Here is a 27,013-nt window from a genome sequence, read left to right on the forward strand (position 1 = left end):
GGGGCAAAGAGGATATCCATATAGGGACAGGTTTGCTGATTAGGAAATAGGTTCAGAGAGTGGGCTGGGAGTGAAGTAAACATGTCTGAGGCTTCTTAGGAAATGGAAATTTTGTCCAGGGACTCACCAATTAGCAGAGCAGGCTGTAGGGCATGGTAACATCTTCAAATGGAATAATCAAGGTTCACAACCTCAGTATCATTCTCAACTCTCCTCTATCCCCCATTCCCATATCCAATCAGTTGTTTATTCTTGCTAGTTCTATATCTCCATCTTTTTGCTTGTTTATTCTGCTTTTGCATCTCCAGCACCTGCACTGTGAGCTATATACAGTAGGCATTTAATAAATGTCTGTTAGATTAGATTAGAAGGAGGGAGGCAGAGCTAAGATGGTGGAGTAAAGGCAGGGACTCATCTGAGTTCTCCCAAATCTCTCTCCAGACATCTTTAAAATTACGTCTCAAAATGAATTCTAGAGTGGTAGAATCAACAAAGAAGGGGTGAAACAATTTTCCAGCTCAAGACAGCTTAGAAGTTTGGCAGGAAAGGTCTATCTCACTGGGGTGAGAGTGAGCACAGTATAGCAGCAGGGTGACTGAATCAGCAACAGTAGCTTCCAGAGCTCTCAGCTCACAGATAGTAAGGGGGTTGGATAACTGATCAGAAGGAGATTATAGGGCACCTTTTGCTGGCACAGGGGACAGGACCTTGTTGCACTGCTATTACATGGTTCTGGGTCACAGTCCCAGGGTAAGGAGGAGTATTAACATACTAGAACATACAACTGCAGGGGAGGGGGGGTCCCCAATTACAGGGCAAAAAAGAGTACTTATGGTTGCTTACAGACCAGAGCACAATCCAGGAGAGCAGTGACTATACCTCTCTTCAGACAAAACCACCTTGGAAGAATTAAAAACTTATAGACCGTTAGGACTACCTATGAAAATAGTCGTAAGAGAGGCCTGAAGCTTGGGACAGTGCACCCTTCACCCCAGGAGCAGAGCCCAACTTTAACATAAAGTTAAAGTCAAGAAATAGACTGGAAAAATGAACAAAAACAACAACAAGGAGAATCTGACCCTAGAAAGTTACATGGTGACAGGTAAGATCAAAACACAAACTCAGAAGAAGGCAACAAAGTAAAAACTGCTACATCCAGAGCCTCAAAGAAAAATGTGAATTGATCTTGAGCTCAAAAAGGATTTTAAAAATCAAATAAGAGAGATAGAGGAAAAATTGGAAAAACAAATGAAAGGGATGCAAGAAAATCTTGAAAAAAAGAGTCAATAGCTTGGCAAAAGAGGCACCAAAAAACACTGAAGAAAATAACCCCTCAAAAAAATAGAATAGGGCAAATGGTAAAAGGGGCACAAAAATCCACTGAAGAGAAGAATTTCTTAAAGGGCAGAACTGGTTAAATGGAAAAAGATGTACAAAATTCATTGAAGAAAAGAACTCCTTGAAAAGTAGAATTGGTCAAACGGAAAAAGAGGTACAAAAGCTCACTGAAGAAAATAATTCCTTAAAAATTAGAATTGGGCAAGTGGAAGCTAATGAATCCATGCAATACAAGAAACAATAAAACAAAATCAAAGAATGAAAAAATAAAAGAAGATGTGAAATATGTCATTGGAAAAACAACTGACCTAGAAAATAGATTCAGGAGAAATAATCTAAAATTTATTAAACTATCTGACAGCTATGATCATAAAAAGAGCCTAAACATCAAATTTCAAGAAATTATCATGGAAAACTGCCTTTTTATTGTAGATCTAGAGTAAAAAAATAGAAATTGGCAGAATTCACTCATCACCTCCTGAAAGAGAGTCCAAAATGAAAACTCACAGGAATATTCTAGCCAAATTCTAGAGCTCCCAGGTCAAGTAGAAAATATTGCAAACAGCTAGAAAAAGCAATAATTCAAATATCATGAAATCATAGTTAAAATAATGCAAGATTTAGCAGCTTTTACATTAAAGGATCAGAGGGCTTGGAATATGATATTCCAGAGAGAAAAGAAGCTAGGATTGCAACCAACAATAATCTACCCAGCAAAACTGAGTATAATCCTTCAAGAAAAAAAAAACAACAACAACAGATATTTAACAAAATAGGGGACTTCCAAGCAAATACAAGACTCAGGAGAAGCATAAAAAGGTAAACCGAAAAGAAAAATCATAAAGGATTTAATAATATTAAACTGCTTATATTCCTATATGGGAAGATGATACTTGTAACTCCTAAGAGCTTGATAGTTTTTAAGGCAGTTAGAAAGAGTATACATAGCCAGAGGACATGGGTGTAAGTTGACTATGATGGGATGGTATCTAAAAAATTAAATTAACAAGTGAGAAAGAGGGATGCACTGGAAGAAGGTGGAAGGGAGGCATAGAATGGGGTAAATCATCTCACACAAAAGAGGCATGCATGAAAGAACTTTTACAGTAGAGGGGTAGATTGGGGGGTGGCGAGCAATACTTGAAGTTAATCTCTTTGGAATTGGCTCAAAAAGGGAATAACATACATACTCAGTTGGATTTAGAAATCTATTTTACCCCACAGGGAAATAGGATGAGAAGGAAATAAGAGAAGAGGGGGGTGGGATTGATAGAAGGGAGGGTAGATTAGGGGAGGCAGTGGTTAGAAATAAAACACTTCGGAGGAGGGACAGGATGAAAGAAGACAGAGAGAGAGAGAGAAGGAAATAGATAGTAATCATAAACGTGAAAAAATTGACAGCAGGTTGCTCTGAAAGAGGCCTCATTCTCAAATATATAGAGAACTCAGTCATATTTGTAAGAATACAAGTCATTCCCCAATTGATAAATAGTCAAAGTATGTGAACCGGTAATTTTCAGACAAAGAAATCAAAGCTATCTATAGTCACATAAAAAAATGCTAAAAATTACTATTGATTAGAGAAATGAAAATTAGAACAACTCTGAGGTACCAACTTGTACCTATTAGATTAGTTAATATGACAGAAAAGGAAAATGACAAATTCTGGAGGGGATGTGGAAAAATTGGGACACTAATGCATTGTAGGTGGAGTTGTGAACTGATCGAACCATTCTGGAGAACAATTTGGAGCTATGCCCAAAGGGCATATCATCTGATCTAGCAAAACTATTACTAGATTTGCATCCAAAAGAATTTTTCTAAAAAAGGACCTATTTGTACAAAAATATTCATAATAGGTCTTTTTGTATGACTTAGCTATTCTCAGCAACACAATGATCTAGGATAATTCTGAAGGTTTATGATGAAAAATGCTGTTCATCTCCAGAGAAAGAACTGATGGAGTCTGAATGCAGATTGAAGCATAGTATTTTTTACTTTCTTTATTTCTTTTATGGTTTTTTTGGGGGGAGGGGTCTTTGTTTTCTTTCACAACATGACAACTATGGAAATGTTTTACATAACTGCACATGTATAATCTATATCAAATTGTTTGCTGGAGGGAGGGAGGGGAAAGAGAATTTGAAACTCAAAATTTTAAAAAACGAATGTTAAAAATTGTTTTTTACATGTAATTGGAAAAAATAAAATATTTAAAATATAGATTAGATTAGAAGGAGAAGTTCCTGAGAGACTGGGTCAAAGGATGAGAGGATTGGTAATTGTGCAGAAGAGATTTAAGATGTGGAGTAGGTGAGAAGAGGATGGCCTTAATATTTCTCAGTTGAGGATGAGGGAGGTGATAGTTCTGATGAGCTCTATCCTGGTCAGACTATATCTGGAGTATTGCATTCGCATTTTAGGAATGACATTGATAAGGTAAAGAATGTCCAGAGGAAGATAAGCTGAGAACAATGACAGTGGAGTGGCAAAAGCCCATACAGAGAACAAACAGGAGATCTACTAGAAAATGAACAATGCACTACAAAAGACAAATAGTAGAGAGTGATTTCTTCCCTTGCTGGTGACCCACCCAGGGCACTACTCTAAGTCTGGGTACTATACAGATTTCTGGGGGAGGGTGACCAACTGGATGAAGAAGGGGAATCTATTGATTCCGTATGGGCTGAGCACATATCCTTTCCATGCCTTTTATTAAGGAAATAGAACTTGTAAATTTTGAAGCATTGTAAGCCCAAGTATTTGTAAAAAGAATCATATAATTATAAAGTTGCAATAAACTTTAGAGGACATCTAGTTCAACTTATACATGAATAAAACTTAATGCTACAACACCATGAGCACTGAATTTGGAGTCAGAGGACTTAGCTTCAAGTCACTTGTGAGATCTTGGCAAATCATTTAACTTTCCTGGGCCACATACAGTCATGAGACACATTTAGAAAATGTGTAGCAAAAAGATACCTCCAAACTGCTAACTCTAGAGATCTTGTCCCTTTGTAGAATTCTCATTCAGTTCTGGGTGTCAAGGGACATATTGCTCCCCAATACATCCACAGCTCTGGGAACTCCAGTCAGCCATTCAAAAGTTTAGGGCTTTTCACCATCACTTGATCACTCTCGCTCTTCTCTCTCAAACTTCACTTCAAACTCTCTCCACTCAGTTTCTCCAAAGTCTCTCCACTTTAATCAGTGTTATGGGCTCTGAGGTCTACAGCATTTTCAGGAGCTTGGGAGTACAAGCAGAGAAGGTACATGGTATAGGGAATCAGGGTTGATTGCTGGCAGGGCCATGAATCATGGTAGGGCAAAGGTCAACAATGGAAGACCATAATTGCTATAGTGTTTAGCCTAACTATAACCTAACTATAGAATCAAAGTTATAAATGGAGGAAAGTGAGATCAGAGCAGAGATGACAATAAAGAGGAATGGAAGGGTGAAGACTAAGTTTAGAAGTACAATTTAAACAGCACTTATTAAGCACCTACTATGTGTGATATTTGAAAAACGAGCTTATACTTGAAACCAGTTATTGTCCTTGGATACCATGCCTCTTCATCTGGGAGGGCAATTGCCTTTGCTTGTTGAGGCAATTTATGGCCCTTTCCCACTTTCTCATTGAGGAAAATATGTTAGTTAAATTTCTTCAAGAATAGTGGTCTAGGCAATGATTTTACTCCATTTCTAATCTTTTAAAGTTTCTTAAATAGAACAAAATTTAAAAAAAATTTTTTAAAGTTTCTTAAATAGGTCAGGTTGAAGACTATAACCACACACTATATCTTCTTTTCATCTTTCTTTTAAATCAGCATTTACCCTTCTAACCAGTAGATGATTTGACTACCCCCAGAGAATGGACTATGAAATGACTACTATGTCTATAACCTTTTTCTTCCTGTCCATTAATATAAAATCAATTTCATTTTTTATGATACCCTCCATTGCTTACTATATCTAGCACCACCAATCTCTCTTCACAAAATATTCATAATGGATGGGCATAAAGCTTCTTTGCAGTCTATAAGCTTTTGGTCTCTTTAATTTCTTGATATGTATCATATTTTCCAACATATTTTTTCCAGTCCTCTGTACTTTTTGAGTAATGGACCCCTTTGCAGTCTGAGAAACCTTTGGACTCCTCAAAATTCAGTGTTTAAAAGCATAAACTAAAATACATAGGATTACAAGGAAACTCAATCATATTGAAATGCAGCTTCCAAAATATAAAAAAAAAAAAAACAAATTCACGGATTGCTGGTTGAGAACTTCTGATTATGACTTCTAATTTCTCATTTATTGTGAGAATGTCTGTATGATTTCAGTTCAGTTTCTCTAGTAGTATGTAAATTCATTGTTTGTTGTATAAGACTGAACATTGTAAGTACCATATTAAAGTTTGCAAATAGTCTTAAGAACTGTGGTTCTTTGTACCCCCGCTACCCCTTTTCCTATCACTATGGCCTCTGAGGAAAGGTTAGAGTGTCAGAGGACTCTAGGCCATTTTGCTAGGGATAAAAAATCAGAGTTGGAAGGGAATGGAAAACAAGAAGGGAAGGAGAGGGTTGAAAATGGTCTTTACCACATACAAAACAAGTGAAAATAAAGGGGGAAATGCAACTCCATCTGTCACCTGCAAATTGAGCAGAAATATATCAAATTAATGCAAGTTTAGGTACATGATGCTCATCATAATGAAGTTTAAAATGTGTTTTATCTTTTTAGCATTTTTTTCACATAGGATTGACTCAATCTAAAGAAAACTTTGTCCTAGGCTTTGAATGATGAAATACAGAAATATTTGTCAGGCTACCTGTCTCTCTTTAGATGAGGAGCTTTATGGGAGAAAAGGGTTGAAGAGGGCTCTTGTTTATTCTAACACTATCTAGTTAGCAGTAGCTATGTCCTGAAAGAAAGAAATAAATGTGTTCCTGAGGCCAAATTCCAAGGCTCATAAGTATCACTGCAGTGCCTACGACCTAGTGCGATCCAAAGAACTCAGAGCCCCTCTGACTTAAAGCTCCGTTAGCTGCATCTAAATAGTAAAGTAATAAGAACAAGTAAACCTAATGGAGAGGTCTGAGGTCAAGTCACTAAGCATATTCACATGCAGATGGTGAGGAAGCAATTCAGATTGATTGTGCAAGGGGCATACATTAAGTGTTGTACTTTTTTCTTAAAAAAAAAGTGCACTATACATGCCATGTGTTATTTTTGTGTACATGGTCAAATAATTAATAACTAATTCATCAGAAAAGCAGAATTTCTCTTCTAAGTTCCCAGTTACCTTAATAAATAAGACTTACCTGAAAATCAAGATCTTAGAGAAAGATGTATATTTTAAGGTCATCTGAAGCAACATTATCAGCATCTACACAAGAGACTATCTTGGTCAGGACCTGTTATTTCATCAACCTATCACAGTTAGTCAACTTTCTGATGATAAGCCCCTTCTTGCTTACCTTGGCTAGTTCTTGGATAGCAAAGTCTGCCATCAGGCTTGTACTTGAAGATTTGTAGACCTTGAACTCTACTGGTCTAGATTTTTAGACCCCAGATACTCCATGATAAGGAATTGGAGTAGGACTTCAAGGACAGAAAATACCACATATAAACCTTAAACATGGCCACACTGGATTGTGGAAATAGTGTGCTACAAACCTAAATCTCAGTACACATAATTTCTTGTTAGTCTCTGTTCCCAGAGAACAGATTTGAATACATTGTCACCGCATTTGGCAAAGAAGGAAAGGATCAAATGATGAGTGCATCCTTCTATTTGCTTATTCTCCAAAAAAAAAGACTGCAATGAAGATTAATACAACTTTCAGATTTTAAATAATACCTTTGTCTAGCTTTAAAAAAAAGGTTATGAAATGTAACCTCAGTTATGGTTTAGTTCCTGTATCTACTTACTTAGACAAAATTCTTGCTCATCTCAACAAGTGGTTAAATCATGCTGAAAATTACTAAACTGAATTGGCAAGGGCATAAAAGTCTTCAAAAATATTACCATTAGGAGCTAATTTTCTAACTCTAAGTAGAGTTCTCTCATGAAATTTTCTGCAAGATTTATCCAGAATTAACCCTAAACAGTTTGATTCTCTCCTCATATCTTTCTGCTTTATAAAACAAAACAAAACAAAACAAAAAAACAGAGGCAGTTAATGTTCTGTTATGTAAGTGAAAAAAACCTCCACTCTTGCTTGTTCTTGGCCAAGAGTTAACAAGAGCAAACTGAGAAATGAGCTAGCTGCTACAAGGAGCTTCTCCCTTTGAGTCACCTTAACTGCCAGAATCATGTTTAGAAACAGTCTCCTCATATAAATTGTAATAACAATTCCATAATTGGATTTCAAAATTAAAATCAGGTTGCGCCTACATCTCTAATAAAGCAACATTTCTGATCATAATTTTCAGCTAAACCTACAGTGAAGGAAGTCCATTTTCATAGTGGTCCACCTTCATAGAACTTTGCTCATGAAACTCCAGTGGAGAATAGTTGTTCAGTTTGTTTTCACTAAAAGTTATGCTACAAAACAGGGCTTCTTAGACTTTGTCCACTCATGACCCCTTCAGTGCTTCTTAAACTGTGGGTTCTGACTGCATATGGGGTTAAGACCCACAGTTTAAGAAGTGCTGGAAAGCATTATCACAACCATTTTGCTTGATGCACATGTAGATGCAGCCAATGATTACCAAAACTGAGTATAGCATTTCTCAAAGATTAATAATTAATTGCCACTCATTATCAAGTATAATGAAATACCTTTATAATGAGAGACTAACATCCATTTGAGCCTAAATTATATTAGTCATTTTTTGTGTATATTTGTTGTGAATAAAGGGAGACGGAGATACTATATTTAATTGGTCAAAATATAGCACCATAAGACTTTTCTGCTGACACATATGCATAATGACAGAAATGGTGGTTAGGTAGGTGAACTTCCATGGTCATGCTTCTTTAATTTACCATTTTTTCTGTCTCTAATTCATTTGCATGTTAAGTCTGAAAGGATCATGGTTGTAGCTAAGAAGTATCTAACTCAAAGTTAGATAATAATCTTTTAACAGAAGGCTTTGGTCTCCCCAGAAAAATAGGGGTTAGGAAAGATCCAGTCTCAGGCTAGGTGATTCTTCCTGGTTTTTGTTAGTTTGGTGTGGTGGCTATGACTAAAAAGCTGTCAGGTAGTCCTTATCAGGGAGATAGTCTAGTTGCTATGACTTAATTGACTAAAGTTGAGATATCTGAGTGGCCCTGAAGAGGTGAGCCCAGAGCATTGTGGCAGGGACCAATTTTTTCCAGAGTTTGTGTGTCTAGTAGTCAGCAGAGCAACATTCAGCAGAGACTATGAGAGCATCAGAGCAAGGCACCAGCCAAGAGTACCTGAAAAACAAACACCATGAGCCTAGTGAAACAAGGTGCCAAGCAAAGATTCCAAATGCAGAGAGAAGCAGGTCCAGTGAGAGCAGTATGATGACATCACCATAACATATAGGTGGCTTATAGCATCAGAGGTATGAATTACTTCTCTACATGTATTTCTTCCCTCCACCCCAATCCCTTGTGGATAGTCCTTGTGTGTACTTTCCCTTCTGATTTGTATATTTGTGGGAGCATGCCCCTAGATTTGCACGGAGAGAATGCTTTATTGCCATCTTTTTGCCGCACTATTTCATTAAATGACTTTACTTTAAACTAATTGCATGCTCTGCCTGACTAGAGAAAAAAGTAAACACATAATTGGGGGCTTGTGAGCTATCATTTCGAGTGGCTGTGGATCCACCGAATACCTTGTGCCTGTAACTATTCTTGGAGCCCCATATTTGAGAGTGGGGTGCCTAAGGCACTACATTTGGGGTTTGCCACAAGGAGTGATGTAGTGAATAGAGCAAAAGACTGAGTCAGGAAAACCCGGGTTTGAATCCTACTTCAGACACTAGCTGTGCAACAATGGAGTAGTAGATTGGGTCTGACTCATATCACTCCCCTGGTGGTTTAGGTCTGATATTAGAATGAAATAGGATACCCACAGGCCATTCAATGGTTAACAAAGAGAGGTTTAATTAGCTATAGCATAGAAAGGAAAGTGATAGAAAGATGCATATTACTCATCTTGGATAGACATGGTTCCCCTCACCTCTACATAGAAATAGATCTGGTCAGCTGGACCACACATGAACCTGAGGGTAAGAGGTTAAATAACTTGCCCAGGATTATTTAGTTACGATCAGAAGCCGGATTTGAGTTAAAATCTTTCTGTCTCTAAGTCCAATACCCTATCAGCTATACCACCTAGCTGCTACCTAAGTGCATGTAGATGCTATTGTTAATAATAAAATACAAATTCACTTAAAAGCAGTATGAAATTCATATTAGTTTTCTGTAATTATATGTTTCCCCAATTAAAATATACTAATAGTTCAACTACTATCATGTGAGAATCTGTGAAAGTTTGTTAAAGAGTGATCCTCATAATTAAAAGGCCTGGACAGCACATCTATTATACCTGTATTTTCAACGGGGTGAGGGCATTCTCAAGGGAGAAAACTCCCTCTACCAGTGCAGATCAACAATTTTTCTTAAACTTCTTATCTTAGAGAGTTGCTCAGGCCACCAAGAGGTTAAATGCCTTCCCAGGTCTCATAGCCATTTTGTGTCAGAAGTGAGATGTGAACCTAGGTTACTTTGACTCCAAAGCCAGCTCTCCATTCATGATGCAATACTGCCTCTCATGACCACCATCTCCTTTGCCACAGCCTTCCACTCTTATTGAGACCATAAATGAGTCTCTTAGATAAGTTTGAATTTCTGATTTTTTTTCTTAGCAGAAGTAACTTTGCAGTAGTTTATTATATTTTGAAATGTAATCTATATCATAAATGTTATTCTATGTATAATTATATTTAATATATAGCTAGTACAAATAACTTTTTCCAACACAAGATATATAAATATAAAGTTTATTCAGCATAGTATTTAGAAAAATAAGTTCACATCATTTCAGAATACAAATAAAACACTTAATTGTCCAGGCATAAACCCTTATTACAGTACAACATACATACTTTAGATCTCTTTGGTTGGGTAATTAAGCACAGAAATGTTCTGTGACATGCTCTGTGTGCTATCACCTAACAGTGCAGTAAAGACTTATTGTTATCCCATACCATAATATACATTCTGTATAGATTCACTCTTTGTTGTAAGGCACAATAAAATCATAGTGAGTACAGAACTAACTGGTTACTTCTAAACATACAGTACATGCAACAAAAGAATTCATTTCCTTTGAGTCAGAACCCTGAAAGCCAAAAAGAATCACATGCTATATAATTTTGAGTTAAGAATCATATGGTGGTAACATTAAATTATATGAAATGTACCAGTTAGACAAAAAACAATTCTTAGGCTCTATCATCTAATAGTCTCAGGAAGACTCTGGGCTATCTTCACTGGAAAAATTTAATATTTTCCCTGCAATTTTCCTGATTTAGTGAAATTTTTATGAGATGAATTTTGTCAAAAACATTATTAAGAATGAAGAACTTATGACTATTGTACTAATATACACTTGTCTAGCATGTAGCGGGGCAAGCTGCAACGTGTGCCCAGTAATCCAACCATTAACATGCAAGATACAAGGGCATATACAAGAAAATTTAAGGCCAGTGTGCAATTTACTACTGATTTTATCTATGGCTATAACATCTACCGGCCTTTCACAATCCAAGGAAAGGCTCTGACATGTGCACAATTTCAAAGTCTTTTCATCCCTATAAACGCACAGAAGTGAAAAGGAAAAACATAGGCATCTTTGCTTGAATGAGGAAGAAATACATCTTCTCTTTAAACAATAGACTGCCCTGTACCATATAGAACTAAGAATTGAAATGTCAACTTTTGACTGACAGTGCATAGATAGGCTCATACCAGAAACCCCACAGCCAGCAGGGGGATTATGAAGAGGAATTTACATATCCCTATTCTGATTCCCCTCAGGGATCATCAGAGGGATATTTGCAGCATCTTCAAGCACTTCTTTGTGAAAGAGAAGTTCTGCCACATGAACTCCAAGGGCCAGAATCTTAGTATTGCAAATAATAACTTTATAATTTTACATGAGGAGTGCATGGGATAAGTATTATATTATCTCATTCACATGTATATGCACTACATCACATAAACTGACCCTTAACTTACTGAAAGACTAGAAAAGAACACTATGTTCTTTATAATGTGCAATGACTCTTACTTAGTATAGTGTGTATATACCTGGAGCAATCATAAGGTAATATAGTTAGATCATGTTTGGAGTATAAATGGGTCTCCTAGATAAGATTCAAATTTTGTGCTATCTTTTCTTAGGTGAGAAAGGAGGATGAACTTTTCAAAGAGGTGTTTATATATATATATCCTTTTTTTTTGGAAGACACATATATATGCATATGTATGCACACACTCACATACTCTTTCCCAGTTGGTGCTTTAAACACATTCCCATCTCCTTTATAGGATGGGTAGTTCTTTTAAATACATAACCAACTCTTGAGATCTGCAGCAATCATATGGAAAATACCATTTTCTTGTAAACTATACTACAGAACCATATAATTAAGCTCAGTAACATGATCAACACACACCCAAAGGAAAAAACAAACAAACAGTGTAAGTAGTGGCAGAGAAAAGAACTCTAAAACACCTGACTTTGTAAAAAAAAAAAAATAAACCCCAAAGCTTAACAAAAATACTGTCCATCCAGCACTCTAGGAACATTCCCTAATTTTTCATTTAAAAAGAACAGGAGATCTTTTGAGCAAAGTGATGAGTCAAAGGATTCTTTGCACAGCTCTTGATCTTTGTATGTCATTTGCATTCAGCTAAACAACAAAATTTAGGTCCTATTCAAACCTTGCCTAGCACACATGGTTATCAGTGATGACAGTAGCATCTGTGCATAAGAATTAGGGACCTAAAATGGGCCCTTCATTTAGATCTTATAAACAAATGTGGTATCTTTACCTTTGACAGTTTCAGTAAAGTATTCTCATCTCTTGTGATTTTTAGAAACCAGAGAAAAATTTCATAACATTGCTTACCACATAAGTGTACCTTTATTCTACTGTCATGTGTTCAGAATTATTGATAACTATAGCCAGAACTTACAGTATTATTTACACAGATTCCTTGAACTAAAAAAATTACTCCTAAAGAAATGAAAAGATAGTGCAAACAACAGTCATGATATCATAATGTTCAATAGCTCACAAAGAAATTATTTTCCAAAACACTTAGAACTGATTACAGGTTTTAACAGGGAAAGGTATCATTCTACCAGATATATTTGTTCCATTTTCTCTATAATTAGTCTTTGATAGCAGATATGGATAGTTTATATGGATCAAAATGACGTGAAAGTCTTTATAGGACTGTTACACCGTAAGGAAAAGCATTAACAGTGATTCATCTTTTTGCATCACCATTACTAATAGAAATAGTACTATTAAAAATGTAGTGTATGTTTTCACACTAAACCAATTTTACAGTAAAATTAACCCTGGGTGGAGCATCAAAGAACAGTCAATGTATCTCCTCACATGTCTGTACCTTAGTAAGAATGATAAAAGGCCACTAGGTAAAAAAGGCACCTGGAATTCTGTAGAAAATATGTAGGTATTTAAAGAAATTGGAAAAATACTAAATAAAGAATAGCAAAGGGATATGAACAAATGTACCCAAGTTCGAATACTAGGAGAAAGTTTTCTTGCCTCAGTATTATTAACGTTGACCTTATTGGGCTACTGATAAAAATCATTACTTTTAAAATCCTACAAAAAGTAAAACTCTGTTGGAAACAACTATGTTTACTTCCTGTTCAAATAATAAAAATAAATTAAACAGCCAGAAAACACGTTTTCTTTTCGTTTCATTGTGCCTCAAGTTAAAGGGAAACACATACCCTATAAATAAGATTCATTGTACTAATTGAAAATATCCTGCTAATAGTAATTGATATATTTACATTCATGCTGGAGTCTATTTCAGAGTTGTTTTTATTAGAGTGTCAAACTACCTAAGCTTCATTAAACTACCAGCTATCATATCGGTCAGTCAGGAAAGACAATCCAACTAGCTGGGAAAATGCTGAAAAACAGAAGTATTCAGGGTTTATTCAGGTTCTTAACATCAAAACTATCTTAATAATAGTTTGGAGGTATCATCTATGCTTTTTAAAATGTATCAATGCCCAAGGAGTAAGAGTAAACAAAAAGAATTGCATTATTTCTATCCTTTTATAGCTACATTTCATTTTCTAGAAGTTAGGTATGTATATATTTTACTTGTGAAACATAAGTTTCTATGTGGAAGTTCCATTTCAGCCTTTAGGGTTACATTAAGTGAACCAAACCATCGCACCTTCACTTGATAATCTCCTTCATGTTCTCTTCTTTGGTTAAAAGAGAACATTAACACGTGAACAAAAAAGGATATAGTTTTGCTTCCATGGATTTAATTGTGGTCTTCATGCAAACTCAATTCAAAGTCTTTGAAATTTATCTCTCTGCCAAACTGTGCAGTATTTTCCTTAAGTAGGGAAAATGCTTAATGTCCTCAGGGCCTCTGGACAAGATTTGAACACGGATGCCAAAAACAAAGGGGAAAAAATTATAAATCTTGCATATCTTGATCCAACTGGACAGTCTGGAGCTTGGCAAGCTCTTTTTTGTCTGTTTCCAGTTCTTCACAGACTGTTTCAACAATGCCATCCAGGACATATTTGGATTTGGAATCCAGCATCATTAAGTTGCTTGCTGTTTTGTCCTCAGAACTTGGTATGAAATCCTCCTTTATGTTAGATACGGATTGCAGAACTAACCGGTGCTCTCTGACAAAATCCTCATGTACTGCTGGGGAGGAATGACCCACACGTTCTCCAGCTGCTGGAACTATTTCCCCAAGGGCAGGCTGGGTCATTGGAATTGACATTAGGTCTGGACCAGTAATAAGGGAACAGTTCTGAAGAGTTGCATAGTTAGTGTTGCTGACAGATATCACAGTAGATGTGCTTGTTACAGGTGTAGACAAGGGCTGGCTCTCAGTAATATCAGCATTTAGCTCTGTTGCATTTAGTAGAGCAGGGGGAGCTAGGGAAAAATTGTGAGTTGGAGTTACATTAACTAATGATGAGGCCATAGGATGTAGGCCACTGCTCGAGATATTTTCAGAAGACATGTTTACATTGACTTGTGGGTTTTGATTGACAGGCATTAATTGAGAAAATACAAGGCTCCTTTCCAAGCCCTCTTGTTTAACAGATCCTACTGTTTGACCTGAATTTGGAACTGTGTAGACTACTGCACTAGGTGCAAGAGAGCTGAAGAAAACCTTTCCTTGCTGTGCTGTGGTAGAGTCACTTGTAAATGTCCCCCCATCAGAAGTGCTTGAATTTACTGAAATATTACCTAAAAAGAATAAAGTAAAGATTACTGTTGATTGGAAATGATATGGGATGATGAAAAGTTGCTTCATTATTTATTTATTTACACATTATTTTTCTCAGATTTTAAGTTAATGAACAATATCATTTATAAGAGTTTAGCCAATGTGACATAAAAGAATTCCTTTGACTTATTTCTGAATTTTAGGTCTTTCTGGTTCACTACTAAAAGCTTGATAGTAGCTAGGATTTACACATAGAGTGCTTTAAGATTTGCAAAGTGCTGTACATGTTATCTCATATTTCATCCTCACAAGAGCCCTGTGGGATAGATGCTATTATTATCATCCCTATTTCTCAGATGAGGAAACTGAGGTTAAAGGAAGTTAAAAGTTAGTAAGTGTCTGAAGCAGAATTCAAACTCATGTCTTCTAGATGCCTAGTTTTTAATTAGTTGATGTGCATTGCTGTCTATGCCAACTAGAACTGGAAAACACAAATACAAAACACCTTTGTTGGGGACAGCTCAATAACTAACTAAAAGCATATATGGATATGCAGAAAATATTGCATGAAGTAACTTGCCCTGGGGGCTTCAAGTTAACCATATGAACCTGTGGAGACAAGTTTCAAACTTTCACCTAACTAACCATAAAATAAATAATGTCAAGGCAATTAGACATTCAAAAGGTCTTTTCTTTTGCTCTGACAGAACTGAACTTTAAAACATGCTTCTAAGTCTGATATAGTGATAGACAGGATTAATGGGAATATTGAAATGTGCTTTTTCAAATACATTTCAATATAAGAGCAAAGTCTTTAAAATTGACCTTTTAAAGCTATCATTAACAGTCTATAGAGACCAGTTCCATAGGAGAAAAGAGCAAAGAATTAAATGAATTATCCAATTAATTCATATCAAATGTTATTTTTCCCTGAAAATATGCAGATAATATTATATTTCACTTCAGGAGAACTTCCTTTTGATATTTTAAGACCAAGTCTACACAGTCAAAGCAAATAGAGAGTTGAATGGATATTTCTACTAGATAACTGAGGCAGCTTAGTTAGCCAGCTAGTACAAACCTTCCAAGTGCTCCACAAAAACCTGTTTTCTTGTTTAGACTGTCTGTATAGGCAAAACAAAGCAAAGACTACTTACTGTCTTAAGGTTTACACCAAAATATCCTATTAATGAGGGGGTAAAGGGTTTGGCAATTTGAATTATAGATTTAAGCTAGAAGGCTGCTTAAAGTTTATTTAATCCTGCCCCTTCATTTTACAGGAAACTGAGGCCCCAAGAAAATAATTGTCTTGCCCAGGTTCACCATGCTAATAAATGACAGAGGCAGAATTCAAACTCAGGTCTTCTTGATTCCAAGTCCAGTGCTCTATCCATTACACCAAATTGCCTTTCCATTTCTTTCGGAAATCTTTCAGGTTGACTGTCTAAACTAGGGGTTTTTACCCTGGGGTCCATGAACTTAAAATTTTTTTTTTGAAAACTATATTTCAATATAATTGGTTTCCTTTTATAATGTTACATAGTTTATTCATTTAAAAACATCATTCCGAAAAGGGATGTATGGGTTTACCAGACTGCCAAAGAGGTCCATAACATAAAAAATGCTAAAAAACCCTGGATCTATGTCAATCATATTCAACATGTTAACAGTTCCAATGCTTCCTAGACATACAGTTGTAAGCACTTAACATTTCTGAGCCTCAGTTTCCTCAACTGAAAAACAAGGCAGTGATACTTATACCACCTATCTCAAAGGAAGGTTTTTGAAAAGGTACTTTGTAAATCTTAAATCACTATCTGAGTTGCTAGTATTCAATTTACTTCATGGACAAAGTTCCAATTTTAAGTAAAACTCATAAAATAATTTTTTTTGCTTGGATAATAAGAATCATTCTTACGAAGTTACTTTCCTATGCTGATAAATGAAATATGGTAGGAAACTTCAGATATCCTCAGAAAAATTTGTAAATAAGCCTAACTACAATGGAATTTTTTCAAAGTCAGCATTTTGGTAAGCATTCCACAAAGAAAATTATATTTTCTAATATTTTAAATTTTGGGAAAATGTATATAATTAGTAAGGTAAAATTTCTTTTTATAGACTAAAATGTACAAGAGAGTATATTTCCTCCTACTATGTATAAATATAAAATATTCCTAATTTCTAAACATTGTGATTATATTTCTGAAATAAAATATATTGATGATATGCTCAAATTTTTCTTATTCTCTCTTTCTTATATGCTCTCTGCTCCAATTTCCCTACCAAATGCCTGTGTCAGTCAAACAACTGAAATTATTGCTTCCATTTGAAAAGATTTGCCTGAAGCTTAAATATACTTTAAAACTCTCAACTTGAGCTTCTAGGATGTAGCCAAATTAATATGTACATACATACATATTTGGTGACCCATATGTTTTATTTCAAAGTTGCATGCCAGTATATACGACTTTTTACAATCTCCTTTTTATTTGCTGTCTCTCTCCGCCACCCCACCCCCCAGTAGAATATAAGCTCCTAGAGGTCAAGGACTGGCATACTTGGCTTTATTTGTAGCTTCACGGTATAGAAGAGTGCCCAGGACATAGCAAACACTTAATAAGTGCTTTATTTATTTATTCATCAAAATTCCTAGCAATTTAAGACTGTGCTATTAAATAAGATCATTATACTTTCCTTTTTTCAATAAATATTTAAGAGTAAACAACCAAATTTCTGAGTATGCTCTAGAAATGCTACCATAATAAATAGAAAAATGCAAAAATGATCTAGAAAGCTCTTTTCAGATCAAATAACTCCTGAACAAAGAAACTGCATTATAAATCTAAAGAGAACTGTCACAACTAAATAGATAAATAAAACTTTATAAGGATTATGTTTCAAGGTTTTTTCGGTTAAAAGCAAATAAGTACTTTATAATAAGCCAAATAAAATAAAAAACTAGGTACAAAATATAATTTTAAAGATCTAATGATGATAAGAAGTGATATGGTGAACTACATCTTTTTTCTCACATATAAGAGTAAGAAAACATGTCAGAAAATGTGTGAATTATTATTATTTTTTTCACCACAAAGAAGGACTAGGTACAGAAAGATGATTTACCTAGTCAGCAACTTTTGAAGTAGGCTAATACTATTTATCTTAGATAGAGGTTAAACACTAAAAATATGCATAATTGTGAATTACTATACTGTACCAAGAGGAACACTGCTTCCTGAATCCATCTGGTTAAACTTATGCCTTCAACTTACCGAAATAGTCCCAAGACTGACAGCCCTGTCATTTGATCTTAGCTATTATAACTAAAAATGCTATTCTTATTCCCATTAAATGTCTCATTTTTAAAAATTAAGCTATTAGCCCCTAATAATTTTCTGTGGCATCAAGTTTCCCAGGTTACACATCAAAAATATTTCTCCATCTCAAACCCTCTTCCCAACTCCACCCCCACCCCCAATAACTATTTACTTTTTGCTTTAAATATGTTACCTTGAGATTTTACCTATTAGTCTTTGGTGAATTTTCCTGAAGAGGGAAAACAGGCAGTGGGGGTGGGATGGATGGTATTGAGAAGAAAAATGTATATTTAATCATGTAAAAAAATCAACAGTTATTTTCACCTCATTTTTCATAGTTTTATGAGGTTTTTCTACTTGTTTTGGCTCCTTCAGTAACTTGGAATACCAAAATAATGATGAATACGTTATGAGATTTCTGAGTTTCAGCATTATGTACTAAAATGGGAATACATATGCAAAACAACATTTATTTCTGAATTGTTTTTCTATCACCAGCTAGGAAAGTTAATGCTGTGTACAACAGTACTTCATTTTATGTATTCCTGTAAAACTATGTGTAAATTCTAGTTTTCTAAGTCAAATCACAAAGTTAGATTTGGAGTTAAAAGGATTTTTAGAAGTCATATAATCCAACCCCTTCATTTTTCAAATGAGGAGACTGAGTTCTAGAGAAGTAAAGTGGTTTATCCACACTGCCACTTGCAGTGTGTGGCAAAACCAGGAATCAAACCCAAGTCTTTTGCAGAGCTCCAAATCTAGCATTCTACTTCAGCACACTATTTAAAGGCCTCAGGGAAACTAGATTTCTAATGAAATTCTATTGCAAATACTTATTTGTTAAATGAAGAACCACCACTAATTGATCTTTTTTGTGCTATTGTCCAGGGTAACAGAGTTATCTGAGAGTCAGAAGACTTCAGTGAGAATCTGGATTTTGGCACTTATTAGTTGTGTGGTCCTGGGCAAGTCACTTTACTTCTGAGTCTATTTCCATATATTGGGTTTGTTTAAAGAAAGATAAACCTTCCACTCCAATATTAAGGGAAGTGTTCAGCTTTCAACAAGTTTTCACCATCTCCATTGTGTAGATGCATACATTCAAGCAGAAAGATGACAAAACTTGCTCAAAGTCATGGAGAGAGCTAGCATAATGGCCCTTGGTTCTCATGAAGTCCAGTTCAGGGCTCTCTTTATTGTACTAGATTGCCCTGATTTTGATCCAGTCTTTTCTATCTATAGAAATAATGGAAATAAGCAGTCATCTGAGAGACATCCTAGTATGTGATGGATAATCTAAGGGGACATAAACAGGAGTTCAAACACACATTCCTTTGGTTTCCCTTTAGTTTTGTAACTCTCAATTATACATGGCTCAAACACAATCAATCCACTCTCATCACTGTCCCTGATTTTAGCTTGCTCTTACAAAATGTTTTTGGTCAAACACTTGATATGCTTAGGTAAAACGCATGTTCACACCAGCTCCTAAGGCTTATTCTTTGTTCTAAGTGCTAATATTAATTTTTAATTTTAAAAAGCCAAGCAATGGGTTATTTTGTAAGCACCAATATTTTATATTCTGTAATTGCAGAGCTGGCAAGACTTCTCATGGACTATATTTTTCCATTCAGCTCCTAAAAAAAAATACAGCTCATCCCCATGATCCTAGGGAGTTAAGCATGTTGAGTGCTGCTAACAGGTGTTGTAGTGAGGGTGAGCTGAAAGAACAGGGATATTTTGCAGCTGTAGCAGACACCAGGGAACTTGGGCTACAACACCCCTACATAGGTTTCACAAAAGACAGCAGCTGACACACATGCTCACTTTTGCCCAAGGCATTACTATAGCAAATGAAACCTTTACCTTGTGAAGCTGCCACTGAAACAGGAGGCAGCTGCAGAGAAGAGAATCCAATGCTTCCATTAAGCAACTGGCCATTTGTTCCTGAATTGGGGATCTGTACAATGCCATACTGGTTTATTTGTACGGGAGTTGTAAAAGTCACCACAGAACCTCCATCTTGAGAAGCCACTGTTTGTATGCCTTCCCTTTTCACTTCAGTGCTAGGTATCAAACCAGGAAATGAAGCAGGGACACTGGGGCTGTAGGATGTTGTTGCTGTAGAATTTGTTGTGGAACTCTGGAGGATTTTGAAATCTTTTACATCCTCTGAAGGAGATCCCAAGATGTCAGTCATGGATGCACCATTGTTCACAATGCTTGATGAAGTTTTTGATGGGTTCAAAGTCACAGTCTGCGCATTTCCTACATTTAGCCCATTAAGGATTACACTGTTAGGTCCCTGAATAAAGGAATTGCCATTAAGGAAGACAGGTGATGTACTTGCAGGTACTAAGCCTCCATTCAGTAACACTCCAGGGGAACTTAATGATATTTTAGTGTTTCCAATTTGTTGCATATACACTGGTTCCATGTGGCTGGAAAGGCTCAAGTTGGTAACTCCATCAGAAGAACTGGAGAGTGAATGAGGAGATAAATCCTCATGTCCCTTGCTGGACTCATCTTCAGTGCTGGGATTACCATCTGACTCACTGTGTAGGGGAAAAGAAATCAAGACACATTAGAGGTCAAGGGGATGACATTTTAAGTACTTGCAATTTGTTTGGAAAATCAGGTCCTAAATCAGAGGATGGGAAGAAAGCATGATGTCTGTTGGCCTCATGTAGATCGAGAAGTCTCTGTGAAGAGATTTTAAGTATGAGTCAAGGAGAGGGTAAATCTCAGATCCTAAGTCATCTTTTGATAAACTCAGAAAAACGGTCTGGGAAATGCAACATCAGCCAACATGAGTAAAAGGAATATTGGGTAGAATCATAGGAAGTTAAAGCTGGAAGGACCTTAGAAACCATATAACTTAACTCTCACTGTACAAAGGTGGAAATTGAGCTCCAAAATGAGGAAGTTAAAGGTCCATGGTCATAAAGTTAGTGGCAGAGTGTATTTTTTTCTACCATTACAGTTCTGACTTTTACCAGTAAATAAGTTATTGTTTACACTTAAAAAAATAGAATTATCATTGCTCTGGAGTTTTGGGTTGAGAAATGTCTTTAAACAAATTTGATTAGTACTATTTTAGAGATAATGTAATAATCAAAGCACTAGGATATAGGCTTCCATTTGCCCTGGGGAAAAGAAAATTTAGCACCTTGAGGTGGTTTTTAATTTTTTTTAAACCCATTAGAGACCTGGACAGATAATGGGAAGTGATAACTCAACAGTCACCTTCTTTCTGTAAATGTTTACATCAATTGACCCTCCCTATCCTCAGCTTTTATGGACCCAAGTTTCCCCTATCTAATTCTAAAGAAATTGTTGGATTTGTGGGGAAGGAGCCTTCATCCCAAGAACACTACCTGGCATGCACTTGTCTTTGAACTTAGAAAAAAATAGAAATGGGCCAGGTGAAATGAGAGGAAAAGGGGATAAGCTAAAAACAACATAACAAGAAGAAACCAAATACTTCCCCCTCCCTCGTGGTTTCCAGGCCATGCACCCTCAGGCCTCTTCCCCAGTCTCTCCAGATTCCATCTGTTCCTGAGAACACCTCTTTTTTCATTTATCAGGTTTAAGAGAAGGATTCAGGATGGAAGCGTGGTGGTGTTTCCCTACTTGGCCTAAGATTGGAATGGAAGAGAGTGAGGGGCTGGTTGGAGAGCTGAAGAAGGTGGGATGTTCTTGGCCTGGCTATATTCTGAAATGTGCCTGGCAGGGTCTGTTTCACTTTAGTGCTGAGGGAGAGGATTACTCTGGCTTTGGGCTGTGGGGCTGGGAGAGCTGTGAGCATTTTGATTTATGAGCTGAGATTGAGCCTCAGTCGCTGTCTGAGAGGGTGACTCATTGGGGGAGGGCGAGGGTGGGGGCGGGGGCAGATCAGGAGAGGGGCAACCTGGAGGAGGGGGCAGTGAGGAAGAAAGCCCTGATGGTAGGAAAAGAAGAGGATTGGAGCGTGTGTGGTGATGGGTGTGTGAAACTAGCGTGGGAGGAGGAGGGGAAAGGCAAGATCCTGTATTGTGTATGCCAGGACACCCCACTCCCCACCACTTTCTACCCTGGGGCCCCACTTATTTCCTCATTGTTAGAGGACTAGGGCAGGGATCCCTAACCCTTGGCTAATACAGGTTGAGTTTTTGATTGAGGAGTAATTAATTCTCTTATCTGCAACTTTTTTTTTCTTTCTTTATTCTCAATCTCACTTTCTCTCTCTTTTGGTGTGTTTTGTTTTGGTTACAGTCAGGCTTCAGTATTGGATTCTCCAGGCTGCTCTTGGGGCCCTTGGCTGGCTCTGCTCAACCGCCTCACCGCCCTCCTTCTTTCCTCCTCCCTCCCTCCCAGGGAGAGGAATGCCTGGAGGCCCGGTTTGCCCAAGGAAGGAGGGAAGAGGGGAAAGGGGGAGGGGTAGGAGGAGGAGAGCAGGCTCTGGAATGTGCCTTGTGCGCCCAGTGGTCACCTCCACCTGGCCGGCTCCAGTTGCCTTAGGGCCCTTCAGCTTCGGCTCACCCCAGCTCATTGATTCTTTCTTTGATCGACATATCATGGATATTTTGATAGTTTCTCCAGGCCCGAGTGGGTTGGGGACAGTATCTCCTTCAACCCTTTCCTGTGCCACAACTAACAGTACACATACTCAGGTAAGCACCATCCCTGCGATACACACAACCACAGGAAGTATATTCAGGCGCAAAAACAAAAGCTCTGGGAAACCTGATCCTTTCTGACAGAGAAAGACTGCAAGAAACAAAAGATCCAAACGGGCATGAGATCCCTGTGCACCCACTTCCTTCCCACCGCCCGCCATAAGCCACCTAGCCATGAAGCCATAGGAGAACGGAGTTTAGAAAGCACATTTTTTTTTTTTCCATCCCCGGCTTCCCCGGACTGCGATGAAACCCGATCCGAAGGAGCTTAGAATCAGGTTTCAAAACACTGTAGACGAGAGCCGCACCAACACCCCCACGTTGCTGCTGCTGCTGCTGCTACTGCTAAAAAGAACAGCGGGCATAGTGAATGATTAACTCTGTCAAATAAAACCTCAGTCTTAACACTGTTGCCCCCCCGCAGCCTCCCACCCTGCCATCTCCCCCCACAAACTACCATAGTCCAAAGTACAGGCCCCTCTACCCCCAATTACTCTACAGCAATTTCCAAGCCCAAGGCTGAGGAGCTGCAGAATCCCAAGTAGGGGTGTGTTGTGTTGTGCTGTGTGTGCATGCCCAAGCTGGAGAAAGCAGAACTAGAAGGGTCGGGTGGGGTTCGGTGGGCAAATGTTTGTGTGGAAGCAGTCCATCACGCCTGTGTCTGACCAGAGGGAGGAAAGCCCAAAGCCAGGCGAGCCCCAATGCGAGGAGGAAGGAGGAAGCTGAGCGCTCCCCTCTAATGCCAACAAACTCCTTCGCTTCACGCCGCCAGACCCGGGGACAGTGGCAACTTCAAAAGACTGAGGGACTGGGGTGGGCAGAATTGACCGGTCAAAGGTGGGGGGTGGGGACTGATACCCCGGCGAGAAGAAACTTCTAGGGGAAGGAGGGGGAGGGTAAAGAGAGCTGTTCCCTCCTCCTTCCTCCCCCCCACCCCCAAGCCTACCTCCACTCCCTAGTCCTCCAGTGCAGCGTCCGGGAAGAGAAGGAGGGGGGAGGTAGGGAGGAGGGAAGGGAGAGGTGGGCAGCAGCAGGACAAGGCTAGTGGGGAAGGTAAGCGCCATATTTGCAAGCGCTTGGAGGAAAAGCAGGCTGGGGGGTGGGGGAGGGCGAGCGAGAGGGAGGAGAGAGAGGAGAAGGAGGAGGAGGAGGAGGAAAGTTTGGCTCCTCACCTTTTGGACTGGGTCTCGGAGGGGTTCCGGTCGCGCTGCCTCCGGTTCTTGAACCAGTTGCTGACCTGAGTGAGGGAGAGGCCGGTGATCTTGGCCAGGTGCCGCTTCTCTGCCGGGGACGGGTAACGATTCTGCTTGTACAACTCCTTGAGCGCGTTGCGCGATTTCTCCTTGAAACAATACACCGTCTCCTCTCCGTCCCAGATGGTCCGGGGCAGGGGGAATTTCCTCCTCAGCCTGTACTTGTCCACGGCTCCCAAGGGCCGGCCCCGCGCTCTCTCGGCTTCACTGTAGCGCGCCTTGTACCAGAGCTGCTGCAGAAGCGGGTGGTTGGCCGACTCGAAGCTGTGGCTCTCGAGGATGCTGTAGAGCTCTGGGTAGATGCCCTGGTGGAAGGCGACCAAAGCTCGGGCTTTCAGGAGACTCTCGTTGCCACGTAGCAGGTCGCTCTGGGGCAGAGACCACAGGAACCGGGCCAGGCGGTCCAAGTTTCCCCCTTGCTGCAATGCTTCGCAAACGCAGGCGACGTGGTCCGGAGAAAAAGCCAGCGGGGTCTGCGCTGCAGCCGCGGCGGCGGCGGCGGCGGCGGCGGCGGCGGCCGCCGCGGCTGCTTGGTGGTTTCGGGCTAGAAGTTCAGAGTGGAGTTGTACCTGGTCCGCCGCAGCTCCCGCGGCGGCCACTGCTGCTGCGGCCGCTGCTGCGGCTGCGGCCGCGGCCGCTACGGCCGCTGCCGCCCCCTCCTCTCCGCCAGCAGCAGCGGTGGAACCCACGGGCTCCATGGGGAAAGGGGCGGCAGCCGGAGGATTGAGTGCTGCCACGGCTCCCCCCACCACTTCTCGTGGCGCCTCCTTTCCTTCGGGGGCGGCTTCCATCCCATTTTCTTGCTTTATCTCCACCGCACTTGCGATCTGGTCCGTGGGGGAGGAAGAGGACATTTTTTGTCGTCCCCCCCCCACTCCTCTCTTTCTTTCACTCTCCTTCTTCTTTCGCCCCCCCTCCCCCCTTCCCCTCTCCGGAAAGCCCACTCCCTCCCTCCTGGTTTCGGCAGGATCTAGCTGATCAGGTTTCTCCCCGGCCACGCAGTCACCATTAAGATAGCTGCTATAGCAAAGTAGTGTAAACGGATAGCTCCTTTCTGCCTTTCCCCCAACGTGACTCCTCGGGTTGCTGCATACTATATGGCACAAGCAGCCTGACTGGCCCAGGCGAGCCACCTCATTGGCTATTTGCATTCAGAAAGAGGAGGAGACACCATTTCTCTCCCCCACAATCACCCCTCCTTCCTCTCCGTCCCTCCCCCCCCTTCCCCTGACCCTAAACACCTATACCTGGAGAAGTTTGGACATTCTTCTTAATACGGGCCACTGAGTTAGCAAAAACATGTCATCGTCACCTGAAAGCTAGACAGTAGAAGCCTTATAAAAAAGTACACCAGTGAGAGTTCTGAGAAAAGAACAGTGGAGTTAGGCAGGTAGTATTAAAGAATGTAAGTAAGCTTTCAGGTCCAGTTGTCTAAAATCCCACAAAAAAAGCTATCACTAGCAAAAAAGATGACAACACCTTAAAGAAGCATAAGAACTAGCATCCCCACTCCCCTCCGATTCTGTTTCTTCTCACACATCTACCATGAATTTTTCTTAAAAGGATAAAATGGTATGGAGAAATACTAAGGAGAAGAAACCCACTGAGAACTGAAAATTTCCATCAAGTAAGAATGCATATTAAATAGCTTTACTTTTCTTTTTAGAGCCAACTTTATAGTATTTAGTATAGATAACACACTGAGAACACTCAGACCATGAGGCATTCACACTTACGTTTAACATCAAGATATCTAACGGCTTGGAAGTTAAAATGAAACAATTGCAATAGAATAGTAAAACAAATGGTGATGTAGCAGTAGATGTAGCAGTAGAACACATCTAGTCTCTGATAAATTCATCACTGTTGGTACAATTGATGAATGAATTATGGAAATCATAATTTTATCATAACATAATAACAGCAGGAAAGAATAGTTATATTCCTTATAATGTATCCATGTATCTCTATGAACCATTGTGCTTATTCAAAGGTGTTATATTTCTATACTAGGTTCCAGGTATTTCTGAAAAGAAGATCAGTAGTTCTTTTCACCTATAGATATAGTGGAAGACAAAGACCCTTCTTTCATTTGAGACCGAAGCTTTGGTGTCTGGAAATCTGTTGTTGCCTTTTCTCTTCACTGACTACACAAAGTATTTGCTTAGAGTCACCCAGTCTCTGAATGCTATTAATTAAGAGGATCTACTTAAGAGGATTCATTACCTATGCTGCATTGTTGTAACTTTACTTCAGTTATGTCCTTCTTCTGTCCAAACTACTTTTAGTGACCACTTCAGATTATCATAAGACACCTGCTCAGGACTCTTGCTGTCATCAATCCTAAGTCCAGATCTTATTTTTAATTTAATATTCATTTCAATTCAATAGTCACTTAACAAGCATTCTTTAAGGGCTTTTTATGTTCTGGGCTCTGTTGGGGGTGCAATGAGAGACCAGAAAAACAGTCACTGCCTTCAGAGAACTTGCCTTCTAGCACTTGGAGCTTCTTTCAAAGCTCAATTTTTTTTCTTTTGTTCTGGACATGTGATTTGATTGGTGGAGGGAGTTCCACATTGAGGAAACTCGACCAATGTAGATCAAGTTTTCTGTATCTTATAAACTTTGAGAGCTTCCTAGAGCATTGAGAAGTTAAAAATGATTTGTCCAGGGTCACACCTCCAGTGTGTATTAGAGGCTGGACATGAATTCTGTCAAGGTTTCAATGAAATGTAATTTAACTTTTAAATGTTTTATTGGTGCCTTTTGTTTTTAATGTCACAGTTATTTCTAGATAACCCCTTCAGTATCCAACCACCCCTTATAAAAATGAAAACACAACTAAGCAAAAACAACCTATACAGTGACCCTTCTAATAGTATACATATAACATTCTGCATCTATCATCCCTTTTACCAATATGAGGGGAATGTGTTTCATCATCTTTTCTGTGGAACCAAAATTGATCATTGCAATTA

At 38.7% G+C, this 27,013-nt stretch overlaps 1 protein-coding gene across 1 annotated transcript; it reads right to left on the reverse strand.

The window, feature by feature from the left end:
- Positions 1-13,290: 13,290 nt before the first annotated feature.
- SIX4 (SIX homeobox 4) lies at positions 13,291-24,889 on the reverse strand. The gene is made up of 3 exons (XM_027842918.1): positions 23,955-24,889; positions 19,991-20,679; positions 13,291-14,824 (listed from the first exon to the last, which is right to left on the reverse strand). Exons 1-3 carry the CDS (start codon positions 24,887-24,889, stop codon positions 14,028-14,030), a joined length of 2,421 nt encoding a protein of 806 aa, XP_027698719.1. The 3' UTR covers positions 13,291-14,027.
- Between the last annotated feature and the right edge of the window lie 2,124 nt (positions 24,890-27,013).

The sequence above is a fragment of the Vombatus ursinus genome, unplaced genomic scaffold, assembly GCF_900497805.2.
Source record: "Vombatus ursinus unplaced genomic scaffold, bare-nosed wombat genome assembly UNPS02014893.1, whole genome shotgun sequence".
NCBI classification, from domain to species: Eukaryota; Metazoa; Chordata; class Mammalia; order Diprotodontia; family Vombatidae; genus Vombatus; species Vombatus ursinus.

Excerpts from the sequence above, each read along its gene's own strand:
- SIX4 (XM_027842918.1), bottom strand. The coding sequence starts at position 24,889 with ATGTCCTCTTCCTCCCCCACGGACCAGATCGCAAGTGCGGTGGAGATA. Across the intron at positions 20,680-23,954 it reads TCCGAGACCCAGTCCAAAAG|TGAGTCAGATGGTAATCCCA; the intron begins GTGAGGAGCCAA and ends TCCCCTACACAG. Across the intron at positions 14,825-19,990 it reads TTCAGTGGCAGCTTCACAAG|GTAATATTTCAGTAAATTCA; the intron begins GTAAAGGTTTCA and ends TATTCTTTTTAG.